Source organism: Bubalus kerabau, chromosome 2 (genome assembly GCF_029407905.1).
Source record: "Bubalus kerabau isolate K-KA32 ecotype Philippines breed swamp buffalo chromosome 2, PCC_UOA_SB_1v2, whole genome shotgun sequence".
NCBI lineage: Eukaryota > Metazoa > Chordata > Mammalia > Artiodactyla > Bovidae > Bubalus > Bubalus kerabau.
Window position 1 is genome coordinate 163,915,369 of NC_073625.1, and position 15,940 is coordinate 163,931,308.

Below are 15,940 nucleotides of genomic sequence, written 5' to 3' on the forward strand. Positions count from 1 at the left end.
AGACATTCACAGGAAGCTTGCCTTTCTACATTAGGTCCTGCTACTTAAAGACAAATAATTTTGTTAAATATTAATTTGTATTTCTTAGATTACTAGAGGTTGAACACTTAGAAACTGCCATTTATTTCTTCTGTGAACTATACATGTATTTTACTGTGATTTTTAAAAAATGTAATAGTAATAATTGCTTTTAATTACCATTTTAAACATATGAATCATTTCCTTTGTGACTATTACTTAGGAATTATAGTGTTTTTCTACTCCCAACACCAAAATCGACATTTTCCGAAAAATCCCAACTTTTTCTAATGCTAGTTTTTCTCCACCTGTATTAAATATACTGTTCGCACTTCAGGGGCACACCCAGAGAGCCTTTTGGTAAACATTCCAACAAGGAAGTTTCACTTTCTAGCTCATCTGATACAGCTCTACTTAGCAATCTTACTCCATATCTTCGGGTTGCTTCAAGCCTAAGGACTTAAGTTCCTTTAGTTATTTCTATTAACATTAAAATTCTGTTTTTAGTGAATATATCCTGCAGCATAACTAGAATATAAAATAATTGGAAGTACCATGTACACTCTGATTTTATGCATTTAGTTTGTGGCTTAAGTTTTTATTTTAAATAAAGAACATTTATCTTCTTTTAATGCAGAGAGCTAATTATTGATTCTCAGTAATTCCTGATTAGCTAGTTGGCTATAGATATAGAGCATCTTAATTTCTACAGGCACCTTTCTGAATTCAAGTAAAAGTTTTGGTAGACAAGGATTTCCTACTTAAATGTCATTGACATGAGTATCGAGTACAGATATTGCTCACTGTTCTTGCATTCTTTATTTTACCTTGAAGATTTAAGAACCATCCTTAAGTCATTAGTAACAGGTTTTCATTGAAGGAATATTTGGAACTGTGAAAATACAAATCTAATCAAATTAAATTTTGAACACATATAGAGCCAAATATTTCAACAAAACTGCAGTTTAATTTCAGAAAATGTGTTAAAATATATATTTATACATCAATTTCTGACATACTTAATGTGTTAGTATACACAAAATGATGCTTTCTCTTGAAACTGTATTTATGAAATGTACATTTTAATTTAAATACTCAGTATACACTGCACTTAATCTGCATGTTGCATTTATTAAATACATTAAAATCTGCAATGTAACAAAACGTTTTCTGCATACGAAATTCAAAACACCATTTTAAATGAACAAAAGATGGCTCACTTCATTTTTATTTTTACAACTAGTGTATAATACACTAGCTCAGCTCCACCACACTACCTGTTCGTTCTTTTTTATTTGACATTGTTCACAGACTAGTACATATTACAATAAGAGTGCTGGATAAAAACATGAGGTACGAAAGTGGTTCAAAGATTATAGGTCATGCAGATCATGCTAGACAGCAAAGAAAATTGTGACCGAGAAAACACTAAATAAAAATACATAAAGAATGTGCATTATAAAAAAAAAAAAAAAAAAAACTCCATTACACAGCTTTGCTTCTTTGGTTACAAAGTAGGTTGAACAATTTCACAGCTTTTTATTCCCACCCGAAAAAAGTCATACGAAATGTCAAAAAGCAGAGGAATCGTGGCAATTTCTCTATTAGAAAGTAGAAACAAATGAACAAAGTTTTCTTCATCAAAATAGCCCAATTATTTATTATATCACAATAACTGGTGACTACCTGTACAGTTGCACTATGTTCTTCATACTTACACTATACAAAATTTACATTCAAGCTGGGTCTTTACTACTGAAAATAAATACCGAAGGTAAATTGCCATTAGTGTTAGAAATATGCCAGGATTCTTTTGTTCAATTATTGCCTAAACATTTTATCTATTAAATGCAATCCTGTCTTTCAATTCCTTTACTGATACTTATAATTATTCCAAAAAATTAAAAAAGTTCTGTGACATTGTTCATGTACATTATGAAAATAGCAGCCCTGTAATAAATAAAACACAAATAAATGAAAACTTACGTAGGCAAATGTTACTGATATTGAAAGAAAAGTGGCTCTTTAGATGAACTGTTATTTATAATGTGATAGGAAGGCTCAGGGAAAATCCATGGGTAATAGGAAACACGGGAGAGCCACCAAAGCTCTGAAAAGACCCCACTCGTGCGCACCAGGTAAAATGCAAACTCTGCTCACTTTAATACACCTCATCTATTACTCTCCTTGTGTACTGATGACAGAAATTGGACACCAACAGCGCTGCATGACATCTCAAAGAGAGGAAAAGCTCTTGTAGAATGATTGTCTAATACTGAAAGGGCCAAACACACAACTGAAGCATGGCTACTTGCTTTCGTATAAAGTGGAAAGAACACCAGTGGCACACAAGGATAGATTGCTTTCAGTTTTTTTCTTAATGAGGCAAGAAAGCTTTATGCTGAGGAGACATTCGGCTGCTGTGGAGGTTGCGTTGGCTGCGGAGGCTGTGCTATCACTGCTTGCTGTTGAGAAGTGCTACCAGGATTGGCCTGTTGGGCTGGGAGTTGGGATAACTGATCATTGTTTGAAAGAGATTTTAACAGTGCATTTTCTCGTTCAAGTAAAGAGTTTCTTTCAACTAATTCTTTTATTTGTTCCTTTAGAACTTCCACTTCTTCTCTTACTGCATACATCAAATGGCTTTTCACCAGATCCTGTGAAAAACAAAATCAGGAATATCAAAAAGAGTGAAAGGGGAAGGAGTTGCTATCTGGTTCTCCTTATAAACACAAGACGATTGTGTTGTGCCTTATAAACACAAGACAATTTTATGCTAATTTTTATGCTAATTTTCCTGCTCTTGCTTTTTATGTTTCTACTGTTTCCTGACTGATCCTGAGAAGATGGGGTGGAAAAAATCCAGTTCCCAACTGGGGCAGCAAGTCCAGAATTTTCTTTTCAAAGTCTGGAGTGATTAAAAAAAAAATACCAGCTCCTTAAATTGTCTATTAATAAAGCTTAGAAAAAATCATATACTTAGATGTCAGATGAAGAGAACAAAGGAAACTAAATTGCTATTAAACTAGTTATAGTAATGCTTTAAGAAATAAAGTGACCTGCAATTTCCAACTTCAAAATCTTAGGATTAAAAAAAAAGCAGATTAATGGCCTTTATTTACAACCTATTTATGGTTTTAATAACTTGAATCAAAATATTTTTAATAATGTTGAGTATAAATCTTTAAGAAAAAGTGAAACAGCAGAAATCAGAACCAGAGTCAATAGAAACAAGTCTATTTATAAAAGCTGAGTAATACACTCTCTGTCCACTGGAGCACCAGAGAAGTCCAGGTCTCTAAATTATTCTTGATGCTGAGATATTTAGGGGATCAAATGCATGTTGATTATATATATCCCCCAAAATGGTCCTTATCAATAGCATAACATGAAATGTAAGATGTTCAACTAGGACAAGTATTTACTCCAGTGGTATTTCTAGACTAAAAATTCTCAATGTTTTAGCATTTTCAACTAAATCTTATTATCGAAAAATATACTTTGGTCATCTTGGTTTAAAGAAATTAGACACTTGTTTTTTAGGACTGATAAAACCCAAGAATGTATGAAATGAGAAGACTATAAATTTTTACTTACCATTGCTTGTTCTATTTTGTTGTCAATGGCTACACCACCTCCCCCAGATGCACTGGAAAAAATTAGAATATTTCATTAAATTATTCTAAAAAAATGTAAGCTCCCTTCCAACTCTTAAATAAAAACATTTGTGTTTTACTTAAAACCAAAATAGTAATTTAAAATAGACTATTAGTCTATTTTCAGAATTTCATACTCAGAGCTCTCACTTTGAAAATTGAGGATCTCAGCAAATAGGTGACTTCTAAAAATCCTTTGTAGTTTCACTATTTCCAACTTGCCTATGAAATATATATGCTACTTTAAAAATTAACTCCCAGTTCTATTCAGGAGTTCTCAATTCAGTGACCTTAAGATATATTTCAAATGAGCAGTATTTGTTCCACATCTCTTCATTTACTAACTATATATTCTGATTAACTTTCATGCAAAAATTTCAGTGGTTACTTATTGTAGTAAATTCAGATGATTACTCCTCTTCTATAGATTTTTATGTTTTTAATATCTCATTTTTAAATTTTAAAAACTGGCTTGTAAAAATGATTCAGAGGGCTTTTGGGCAAACAGTACTTGGAGGGTTAGTTAACAAGGAACTCAACCGTCTGGCAGACCCACATGCTTTGACTGTAGCTTGCAAAAATCTTGTACCTGGCAAAAATCACCAACTAAGATATGTGGTTTAGCCCAGTTTTTTCCTAGAAACAAACTGGAAACAGTCTAGCTGGTAAGTACATCTCAAGTTCAAGCATCATTGTAGCATGTATATGATAATGACACAGAAGGCTGAATAATTATCCTCTTTGGCAGTTTATATTGTCCTATGTATATAGCAAGGACCTATATCATTTTCTTGGTGTTTTTGTAAATTTTAAAGAACAGTTATTAGATTTTTCTTGTAAGTATAAATCCGATATATTAATCTACTGTATCAATACAGAAAAATGTCTTTAAATTATTTTTATGTAAAACTTTACTACACATTCTTCATTTAGTATTTAGTGATAAATTTAGGTGCTAATATATCTGAAGACTATTTTACTTTAGATGATGGGGACCCTCAATGTTATGAGGCTCAGAAATACCCTATCTGATGTAGTGGTGCATTTTATATTGTAATCTAAGTAGATATGGTTACAATCCTGGTTTTGTTACTCACTACCTACATCAGTAAATCATCTATTTAGCTTCCTCTGGCCTCAGTTTTCTCATCTGTAAAATGAAGGGGTTGGTATCTATGCCTCAGTGATCTTTGAACTTTTTAATCCTCTAAACTCTGTGTCAATGCATGGAAAACACTAAGCTTGTTTATCTGAGCATTTACAATATTAATTACAGCATACTACTTCACTTCCTGGTATTGCTAAGATGAAAAGGAGCTTCTGTATACCTAATAACTGGAAAGGATATATAGATCATTAATACTTATATATGTTAGGCTTTAAATGCTTGTAGAGACTAAGTATGGCTTCATGTAACTATAAACTACAGAACTATATAAACTTTAGTGTAAAGTTTAGTTCAGACACCATATGGATAAAGTCACCAATACTGGCCATAATTTGGCAAAAAAGATGGTAATAGGCATTTAGATTAGAATTTGCCTGAGAATCCTAGATTATACTTTTTTATTCTGTATCAAGGGATAACTGAAATCATTTCATGACTTAAATACAATCAATTCTTTTAATATATCAGTTTAAAATAGAATATTGTAAATGCTAACTTTAATACCAGTTTTACATACTAATGAGCAAACAAAAAATCTAAATAAATCTCAAACTCTTAAAAGATTTCTTCTTTTCTGATAATTAAAATAAAACCTAATCAGTTTTCAAGCCATTTCCTCAGCTAAAGAATAGTAATTAGCATCCTCCTCTTTGTTGATAAAATAACCTCCAGTCCTGATGTATATATCTTCACATATTTCTAATTCACCTGGCTTTCTTCTACTTGTTTCTTAAGATGCTCACTGCCATCTCTTCTGGAATGCCTTCTAGTTTCCTAAGGTGAACCAATATTCCATCCCTTTTGTGGTTTCACTAAAATAATCACAAACTTTTTACAGTGCATAACCATGAAATTCTGGCCCCTCTATATACTCACTGTGAATTCTAGGAAATTATTTAACCTTCCTAGATCTCAGATTTTTTTTTTTTTTTTAAATCTAAAATAAGGATGGTATCTTCAGGATTCTTGCCTGGGAAATCCCATGGACAGAGGAGCCTGGCGGGCTACTGTCCACAGGGTTGCAGAGTCGGAGGTGACTAAGCAAGGAGCAAGGATTATAAACCCCAATTCACAAAACTCCTGTGAGGATTAAGTGACTTTAAATACTACCACTGTTAACTCTATCAGACTTGAGCTCTTTGAGTGAGGTTCATTATCATCTTCACCTCTGTGAAGAGAACAGTGCTTGGCACATAGGAGCTCAGATGTGTACAGAAAGAGTCAATATGACAAGTTACTGAGTATATTAGAAACAATTACTGGTTCATATTAGGAAACCATTATATTTTTTTGAGTTTAAATAAATCAGCAGTTCTCCATGTGGTCCCTGGACCAGGAGCATCATCAGCATAATCTGGGAACTTGTTAGAAATGTAAATATTCGGGTCCACTCAGACCTACTTTTGAGGTGGGATTCAAAAAATCTATTTTAATAACTCCTCCAGCTGATATGCGGAGAAGGCAATGGCACCCCACTCCAGTACTCTTGCCTGGAGAATCCCAGGGACGGGGGAGCCTGGTGGGCTGCTGTCTATGGGGTCGCACAGAGTCGGACACGACTGAAGTGACTTAGCAGCAGCAGCAGCTGATATGAAAGAAACTAAAGTTTTGAGAACTACTGCTTTAAAAACAAAGATACAAAATGGGCTTCCCAAGTGGCTCAGTGGTAAAGAATCTGCCTGCACGACAGGAGACTTGGGTTTAATCCCCTGGACATGGAAATGGCAACTCGCTCCAGTATTCTTGCCTGGGAAATCTTGTGGACAGAGGAGCCTGGTGGCTCAGAAGAGTTGGACATAGCGACTAAGCAAGCAAGCACCAATATGGTAGTTTTAAATAAAAACAAATAGGAGGGTATTCTATTTGATGATCCCAGAACATGGGATCAATGAGGGTAATAAGGTGTTTTCTATTGTGTTCAAAGTCAACATAGTGGTTTGGGGTTTACGATCTTTTAAAATGAGAATGATTAGCTGCAGCAGAATGAGTAATTTTCTTTTATTTGCTTCCTTGACCTAACGTTACAGTATTAGGCCTTGTTTTCTTTCTTATTGCATTCACTACACTATAACTGGATGATTAATAACCAGTTTCCGAACTTAAGTTCCTTAAGAGAAGGCTTCCTAACACTTTGTAACTATTCTGATAAACTATACAGTGCTACAAAAGGGGATAATTTTCATAAAGAAACTTTCTGTTTCCTATGGGTCACTCTTTTAGAATAAAGTCATACGTGGATTAGCATTTATTAGATGAATAAAAAATTGTAGGTACTGAGGGAATGGACAGAAATATAGAACTGTGAGAAAAAACACAAGAATGACTATTACTTTTTTATATAATGAATGTTCATTTCTTGGAATTGTGGCTCCCAAAGGAATCAAAAGGAGCTTGATAATGCTCTAAATAAAGTAAATTACAATCACATTCATAAGAAAAGTAAAACTTAAGAAAAAATTAAAACTTAAGTATCAGTGTAGGACAGACTTCCACGCTGTTCATCTTTTAATTCACCCCAATTGGTTCCCCACCATAGTTTTTCTCCCCAGGCCTGCTTACTCTTATCACATTAGATTACTTGCAACCTCACTGAGAAGATAAGGGGCCAGATAGGAGACTCCGCTCCGTCTTCACAAGTGTCTTATATTTGCATCCTTCTTAAACAGGCTAACTCTTTCATCCATGCTCTCAGCTCAGTGACTGCAAATCATCCCGTCTTTCCTCTCTAAAAATTAAAACCAGTGAAGGCAAAGTTAGGCTTAACTTGATCTCATATTTAAGAAAAATTCCTTATGAGAAATCAAAATTTTTCTTTATTAATGTGAAGAGAGACATCATGACTACTGTTTAAGACAAAAATAGTGCAAATTTCTTCACTATTACACTTTGACTACTGTTGTCTTTCTTCTCAACAGAAATGCCATTTAAAAAATTAATTATTTTTTGGCCACACTGTGCAGCATGTGGGATCTTAACTCCCCCACTAGGAACTGAACCCGTGACCCCTGTAGTGGAAGAGCATAGTCTAAACCACTGGACTGCCAGGGAAGTCCCACAAATGCTTATTAACAAAGCAACAAGGTAGAGAAAAGGAACACAAATGACTTCTCACTTCATGGCAGCACACACATTTTAGTGAGTTCTTACTCCAAGCCTGAGTAATACTCTCATTTTCCAGTTGAGGAAACTGAAGCCTAGTAACTTACTCAGACACACCCCTGCTGCTGCTGCTGCTGCTGCTAAGTTGCTTCAGTCGTGTCCGACTCTGTGCAACCCCATAGACGGAAGCCCACCAGGCTCCCCCATCCCTGGGATTCTCCAGGCAAGAACACTGGAGTGGGTTGCCATTTCCTCCAATGCATGAAAGTGAAAAGTGAAAGTGAAGTCGCTCAGTCGTGTCCAACTCTTAGCGACCCCATGGACTGCAGCTTACCAGGCTCTTCCGTCCGTGGGATTTTCCAGGCAAGAGTACTGGAGTGGGGTGCTATTGCCTTCTCCAGACACAACCCTAGGGACAGGATTAAAACCTAACCTAATTAATGTCAAAACACATGCTTTTCCTATCACAACATTAAGACTGTGAAAGGAAGAAAGGAACTATCTATAATGACCTAAAAGAAATACAGAGTTGTGTGCATTGTGAAAAGTGCTTAAACTTAGTTGTGAAACCATTAAGCATGGATCCAACTATGTTCATAACATGGCATTCATCTTAGCATATTCCTAGAAGAAGTTCAGGTCTGCAAACAAGGTAGGTAGCTTCTAGGAAAAGGCACTTGCTCAGTGATCTTTAGACAACCAGCATAGTTTGATTCTCTGCTAAGGATTAAAATGTTCTTTTGTTAGAAAGTTGAAGGTACCTTAAGACTATATAGATCCATATGCAGAATATTATTTAAAAAATTACCTTGCTTTACTCAAAGACCCTCCTAATCTTCTCTGTTGAATCACAATACAATTAAAACAGGAATTCCACAAATCACAAAATAAAATGATGTGTGATAAGAACTTATTTGACTGAACTGGCAATCTCACACACTAAGGTTCAAGCACCTTTACTCAAACCAGGTAAAATCAATTCTTTTTAAACTTAAAAGTAGAAGCTATAGTCTTTCTTGGAGGCCAGTCCTCAGGAATCACATACTGTTTCCAATACATCATTTACAATCTTCATCCCCTTGCCTGCCCCTCATAATAAACACTATATCATTAGTGCTAGGAATGCTTTAATTCTAACCTGGATTACACTTTGCCTCCTCTCAAAGAAATGTGTGTTTTATTTTTAGAAAGTAATTGTTAAGTAGCTGATTGCAAAAGAAGAAATCCAATGAATCTACAGCTCAGCAAGCTTATCAAGGTCAAAAAACAACAACAACAACAAACTATCACCCTTTCTGTAAAAGGAATTTTAAAAATATTTACATTTTCTCACAATTAAGAGCAAATAACAATCCTCCTTCCAAAAAAGAGCCTATGTAGATAAAAATTCATATAGTCAGTCTCTGGCTAAATGCAAACCTCTGTGGTTAAGAATAAAACTGTTAGACAAAATTAACAGAAAATTAAGCTAAGAACTCAAATTGTATGTATCCTAATTATTAACCGTAAGTTCTACCAATGTAAAAACAATCTGTTTAATTTCATGGTTTAAAAAACATAGACAAAAGACCCCATGGAAATTTTTATTCTCAGTAACACAAAATAAGTGATTTCTGTGGACCATAAAAGCTATCATCATGCTAAGCAAGCAGGTAAAATGGCTATTCACAAAACTAAACGTTATCAAGTACTCAATCTTACTGTGAAAAAAGCTTTTTACCAAGGAAATATTAAAAACCCAGCTAAATATACAAAGATTGATATTTGTTTTTAGCATCTATAAATACCTTACTCACCAATGCCCTTAGCATATTTTACATTCATCTAATTAATTTCAGGTCAAAATCCTGAAATTTTCTTCCAGAAGAGAATATTTAAAAAGAGGAAAAAAGGATACACACTGTGGATTATACCAATGTCAGTTTCTGACTTCAGGTGTTTTATATTATAGTCATGCAAAATTTTACCACTGGGGGAAGAACTGGGTGAAGGGTTACATGAGACCTCCCTGCACTTCTTTTTTTTTTTTTTGAGCAACTTATCTATAAGTATTCCAAATAAAAGTTTTAAAGGAGATACTAGTACATGGTAAAGAATAAATTCAGTGAAAGGAAAGTGAAAGTGAAGTCGCTCAGTCATGTCCGACTCTTTGCGACACCCGCACCAGGTTCCTCCATCCATGGGATTCTACAGGCAAGAGTACTGGAATGGGTTGCCATTTTCTTTCCGGGGGATCTTCCCCACCCAGGGATCGAACCCGGGTCTTCCACATTGTAGGCAGATGCTTTACCATCTGAGCCACCAGGGAAGTCAAATAAATTCAGCGAGTACACACAAAAAGGTATACCATCAATATAAAGTCCCTCTCCTACCTCAGATTCCCTTTGTCCAAGTCAACCACATATATGTATCAGTGACCTTAAAAAAGTCCATTTAGGAAGGAATTCTTTACTGTTTTGGAGTGGGAGAGGCCTTTCTAACTATATGCCTCAAAATATATGAAGTACTTCTATAAATCTGTAAGACAAGAAGCCCCAGTAGAAAAATGGGTAAAATACACATGAACATTCAACAAGACATTAAAAATACTCTATATCTCATAATAAAAATATAGACTAAATCTATAATATGTGATATTATTTCCCTAAACACACTGGCAAACATATTAAAATTTAACACAAAATTAGTGAGGCTGTGGGAAAATGGGCCTTCTCTTACTGTGCTGGTGAAAAATGGTATAATGGTATAATCCTTACAGAGAGCAATTTGGTTACATCTAATCAATTTTGCACATACATACACACCCTCACTCTTCAAGTCAGCAATACTACAAGTAGGTATTTATCCAACAGATATTTTTACATACATAGGAAAAATGTACTGACAAAACTACTCATTACAACGTTGTTCGTAACAGCAAAGTTTCTGACTAGCAATAGGGAAGGGCTTAAATAAATCATGGTATAGCCATTCATTTAATACTAGTCATTTAGTAAGAGAAAAAAAAAAAACCCACAAAGATGCTGTTCTGTGTACTGAGATGGAAACTGTATGATGTATATGCATTATCATTTAAGTGAAGAGGGAGATTATGTACTTGCTTGTATATGCAGACAGACCGGAAACACACACAAAGCAAGTTATCTGTTTGTAAAGGCGGGCACAAGGGGAACAGGGATTGAAGGCTACTTTCACGCACTTGGAAGAATACTGAAAAACATTTTCCAAAATGAAAATGACTCATAAAGGAGTTATTACAGTGTGAACGTAAGACATGACCAAATGGCAGACAGGAAACAAGAAAGGAAGAAAGGAGGGAAGAGGACCAACAACTCCACTTGCTTTTGGAACTTTTTCTTTCTGAAAGATTAGGTACTATGTTTAACACAGGAAACTATTAATATACATGATACTTGTGATTTGCAAAATTTATTTCCTTGGCTTAGGGTGAACTAAAATCACTTAAAAACATAACTCCCAGTATAGTTATTTCTGTTTAAAAGTGATGCTGGTAACTAAATTGTAAAAGTCTCTCGGATAAGTATGTAAGATACAACGGGCTACATAAGCTTACACAGTGTTGCATTAAAAAATGAATTCCAAATAAAGTATTGGTAAGATCTTTTTTACTTTTTACACTTCAAAGTTATGATATTCTGGAGGAATTATTATTTGATAGTAAAATTCTGATATAATTAGATACATATTTTTCTTGAGCTACTCTAAGGAAACAACTTAAAAACTAGCCAAACTATTTTTCTGTAAAAACAGTCAAGATGGAAGATATAAAGATTTAGTCAGGAGACTTATATAAAAGGAAGACAGCATAGCAATTTTACCATTACAGTCCAAACATTCCAATACACTAAGAAAGTTTAACATTCTATTACTTCAAGTTAAATACTTAAATGTAATAAGTACATGAAAAAATCATATCTACATAAGATAAATTACATAAGATAAATGAGCTTATGCACTAACTGTTATTTCTTAATAGACTAGCATAAGGCAAGGTTTGACACAATGAAAAAGTTATTTCCTTCCTCTGAGTCAGACTGAAAAAAGAAGGGTGTGAGAAAGGGGTAGGAGGAGGGTAGCATTTTCCCCAATGTTGGAGTGCTTACATTTAAAGGAGACTCTCTTGAAAGAGATTTCATTTTACTGTTTACAAAGCAGCAACTGGCAATTTGGTGATAGCATAATTACAGCGGACACATAACGGAGGTGTTTAAGCCCAAATTTAAAATTTGACACTACAGTCCTGGCTAACTTTACTTCCTGGAGACTGGGAAAACAGTATATGACCGACAATTACCTAGACTGAGATGTACGCTGGTATCTGAGAGTAAAAAAAGAAGGAGAGAGATTAGGAAGGTATTTTTCCCAATTTATGTTCAGAATAACTAACAAAAACCTATTTAACGTAGTTATGCTGAAAAATAACATAGTGGATATAGTTCCATATATTCATTTTATATATTCTAAAGCCATTCCTTTTAGTCTGCCGGGATAGAAGCTGATAGTTAATCAACATCTAAAAATATCAGAATTTGGTGATTAAAGTACCATATAGGTTATCCTAGTAAAAGTTCTATGGTTTCTGATACTGATTTTAAGACCTATCTTTCCTACAAAAAACAAAACTTCAGTAGAAGAGAAAAAGTCAATAAAAATTCTTAATATGAATGAAGACATTACAAACACATAAAAGCTCAAATTTTTCCAGCTGTGTTAGGAAAAGGATAAAGATTAAGAAAAAGACTTTCAGGGAAAGGACTACGTTTAACAGCCATTTTGTAGTTAAGATCAATTCTCCTTTAAATGGTTAACAATATGACATTCCTTCCCTTTGACTATGAGTAAATAATAACACCGTCACCAACTAAGGCAATTTTCATGGTGTAAGTATATGAAAATGAACAAAACTGGAGAAAGAACATAATAAAAAACAATGTCAAGGGCAATAAAAGCAAAAATGTAAAGCTCTTTAAGATTTACATTTCATTTCAGAGGCCAAGAAGCATTGAATAAATTTTTACCTAGCAGTGGGCCTATTATAAAACAATCTTTTTATGTAGCTAAATTCATCTACAATTTTTAAAGTAACTTCGAATTCTTTGGCAATCACATACAAATGGGCCAAAGTGTGTGTGGCAGGAAAAGTGGGGGAAGAATCAGGAACTAGCTTACTATATGTATCTCTAATGCTAACCTTTACATTATCCCACCTCACCTCCCCCCAACTCCAAATGCCTGTAGCTTTTGAACTGAAAAGCCTAAACTCCTCAAGATGCTCCGCGGTTTACTTTTATTCTCTTTGTTGATACTGCTTCTCACTCTCTAAATACTCTACCATTCTTTTAGAGCTTTCTGTGCAAATATTTTCTCTTCTGGAAAGCCTTCTGTAACTCGTCCAGAAGTAATAACAGTAAGTCATGCTTCACACTACACTTGCAGCACTCTGCATCTAGGGTGTGTTCTACCAGTTTCATCAATCTCCTACCACACAAAGCCCTAACAATCTACCATGGGGCTGGCAGACATTTAATAAACAGTGCTATACGACTGAAGACTCAAAACCTGTATACTTGGAATTTGAGTCCTGAATACCTTATCTGCTATGCTGACTCTGGGGCCTTTTTTTCCATAAAGTTGTAACACAAAGTAGCTGTACTGGATCACCTCCAAATCATTTCCTACACTTAACAGCAAAACTTTTCCAACATTCCTTGGTATTTAATAAACTTGGGTAACACTACTATTTTAACCAAACACAAAACAAATAATTGAGGAAACATTCCTTACTCTCATTTCTCATTTTCAATTTGAAACTAAACTTGCTGTATGTTCTTGCTAATATTAATGAAATAATCCATACACCTAGGTAATTCAAATACCTTTGGTGGTAACAGGTGATAAATCCTGAACAAACTTCTGCCTCTTATTTCCTAATAGCCAAATCTCAGTAACATTTACCTTTCTAGATGACACTTTTGTAAAAAAAAAAAATAAAAATCGAATCTGTCTCCTCTGCACACACACAATGCTCAACAAATATTGGGTGAAGAACATGAAGTTAGACAGTGTTCATCACAGAAGACCACTAGATGTGGAATTAGCAAATATACATTGCAACTTAGCCTCACCTCAGGTTTACTATGTCCAGAGGCAAGTTACTCTTATTGGGCTTTTTTCCTTCATCATTTAGTTTTAGAGACTTATGAAACACCCTAACTACTTCAATGTGGTGGTGTGTGTGTTTGGGTGGGTATGGGAGGGGAGGGAAGGGAAGAGGGGTGCAGATTCAGTGAGAAGAAAGGATAGTAACATTCAAGACAAGTCTTAAAAAAGTTACCCAAGGAAGTAAAGGAGTAAAGGGAATAGCGAGACACTGCAAAATGCTCGGTCACAGGGATTAAGCAAGGGAAAATGAAAGTTTTATAACTCAAGCACAGAGAATCTTTGAGAAATCAGAGGGATGATAAAAATGAGAGTCACCTATAACATAGAAAACACCAAGAATGTAGTTTTTAGTATGGAGCAACTCAGGAGTGGGGAGATAGTTAATGTGTCATAAGTAAGATTGTTAAGATTTTTTGAGGGGTGGGGAGTGGCAAAGAAACTTGCAGATGGAAATGAGACATTTTAAGCTACATTTGGGACTGCTGACTCTAGGATATAGATCACGATGGAGAAACAAAAGTTGAGAAATAAGGTTACTAGGAATAGGTATGTAGAACTCTATAGAGTAGTCTCTGGCAAGGAGTCTAGATTTGAGAGTTGTCAGAATGTGGTAGGCAGCTCAAACTGTGAGAGATAAGCCTAGTTAAAGAGTGAAGACAAATAGGGCCAGGACACTGGAGAAGATCAGCAGGTAAAAAGCTACAGAAGAAGGGCTGGGAAGAAACTACCCTTTCTTGAGAAAGCTAATTATTTCTTTCACTGAATAGACTCATAATTGTCTCTTCTTTCTCAAGCATTCCACATATTAATTTTTTAAACTAAGCAGCTATTCTTGAACAAATCCTCTCAATCCCATTTCCACAATGAGACCTAACCAAATGAGTCAAAATGAGACTATCCCCTTCAATATCAAATGTCAAATATCAGTGAAGAGATCATAATTTTTGCTTGTCTTACAGCTAATCTCTTCATTTATGCCTGCAGAGATGTTATTTAAAAAAGCTTTTATAGAAAAAGCGTGATTCTATGGACAATATATTTGACAAAGTAAAACTGTATCAGGTTAACCATTAGGATTATCTGGCTAAAACTCAGCTTTTGTTCCCAGGTTAAAAATTAACCTTTCTTTACCATATTATATCCCTTTCTAATCTGTCCCCAAAGTCCAAGAATAGTAATAAATAAGAATGGAGGTTATCAAGGAACTGTTTCAAAATAGGGATAAACCCAGAAGAATAAAAGTAAAAGTATCATGAGGTTTTTAAAGAGATCATTGCTTCATTATGAATTAGACTAAAGGGACAGCTCCAAGCATGGTCATTACCCTTCAATAAAGTGAAGAGAATACTGTATCAGGGGAAAAAAATCTGGTCTGTTTTACTTTTAATGTATCAATTAATGTTTTGCATTTGGGATGTTTTAAAAATATAGGTTGGCCTGGGTTTGAGCAAAGAATTAAGTTGCTCATCTTCAACAAATCTAAGAAGAGTACTGTGAAGGCATGCCCTGAAGATTTAAAACTGTCTAGGTTGTCACTTCACTACCGTTTGGCTTAACTGTCTTTTGCTCTCTGCTTCACTCTGGGGTAAGACAGTTGACTTCTTAGTAGCTGCCTAAGCAAAAGGCTGAATTCTCCAAGAGTAATAAAGAGGTTTAAGAACATAGGCTTTAGAATTAGACAAGCTCGTTTTTAAAATCCCAACTCCACTACTTACTAATGAGGTGCTCTTACCAAGTTAACAACTGAAACCCGTTTCCTTATCTGTAAAATGGGTCATGGTTTGTACCTACCATAAAGGATTGCTGTAAGGATTAT

General features: G+C 34.8%; 1 protein-coding gene across 5 annotated transcripts in view; it reads right to left on the bottom strand.

Annotated features, from left to right (window-relative positions):
* Positions 1–965: 965 nt before the first annotated feature.
* The window catches only part of TSC22D2 (TSC22 domain family member 2), a 45,166-nt gene continuing 30,191 nt past the window's right edge, over positions 966–15,940 (bottom strand). For 2 of the 5 annotated variants that reach the window (XM_055569379.1, XM_055569378.1), the window contains 2 exons: positions 3,616–3,667; positions 966–2,675 (listed from right to left, as the gene is read on the bottom strand). In XM_055569379.1, coding sequence (XP_055425354.1) covers positions 2,415–2,675; positions 3,616–3,667 — 313 coding nt within the window. In that variant the 3' untranslated portion in view covers positions 966–2,414. Of the gene's footprint in view, positions 2,676–3,615; positions 3,668–7,401; positions 7,568–15,940 lie in introns of all 5 variants that reach the window. The other 3 variants (XR_008710712.1, XR_008710711.1, XR_008710713.1) reach the window with 2 other exon arrangements.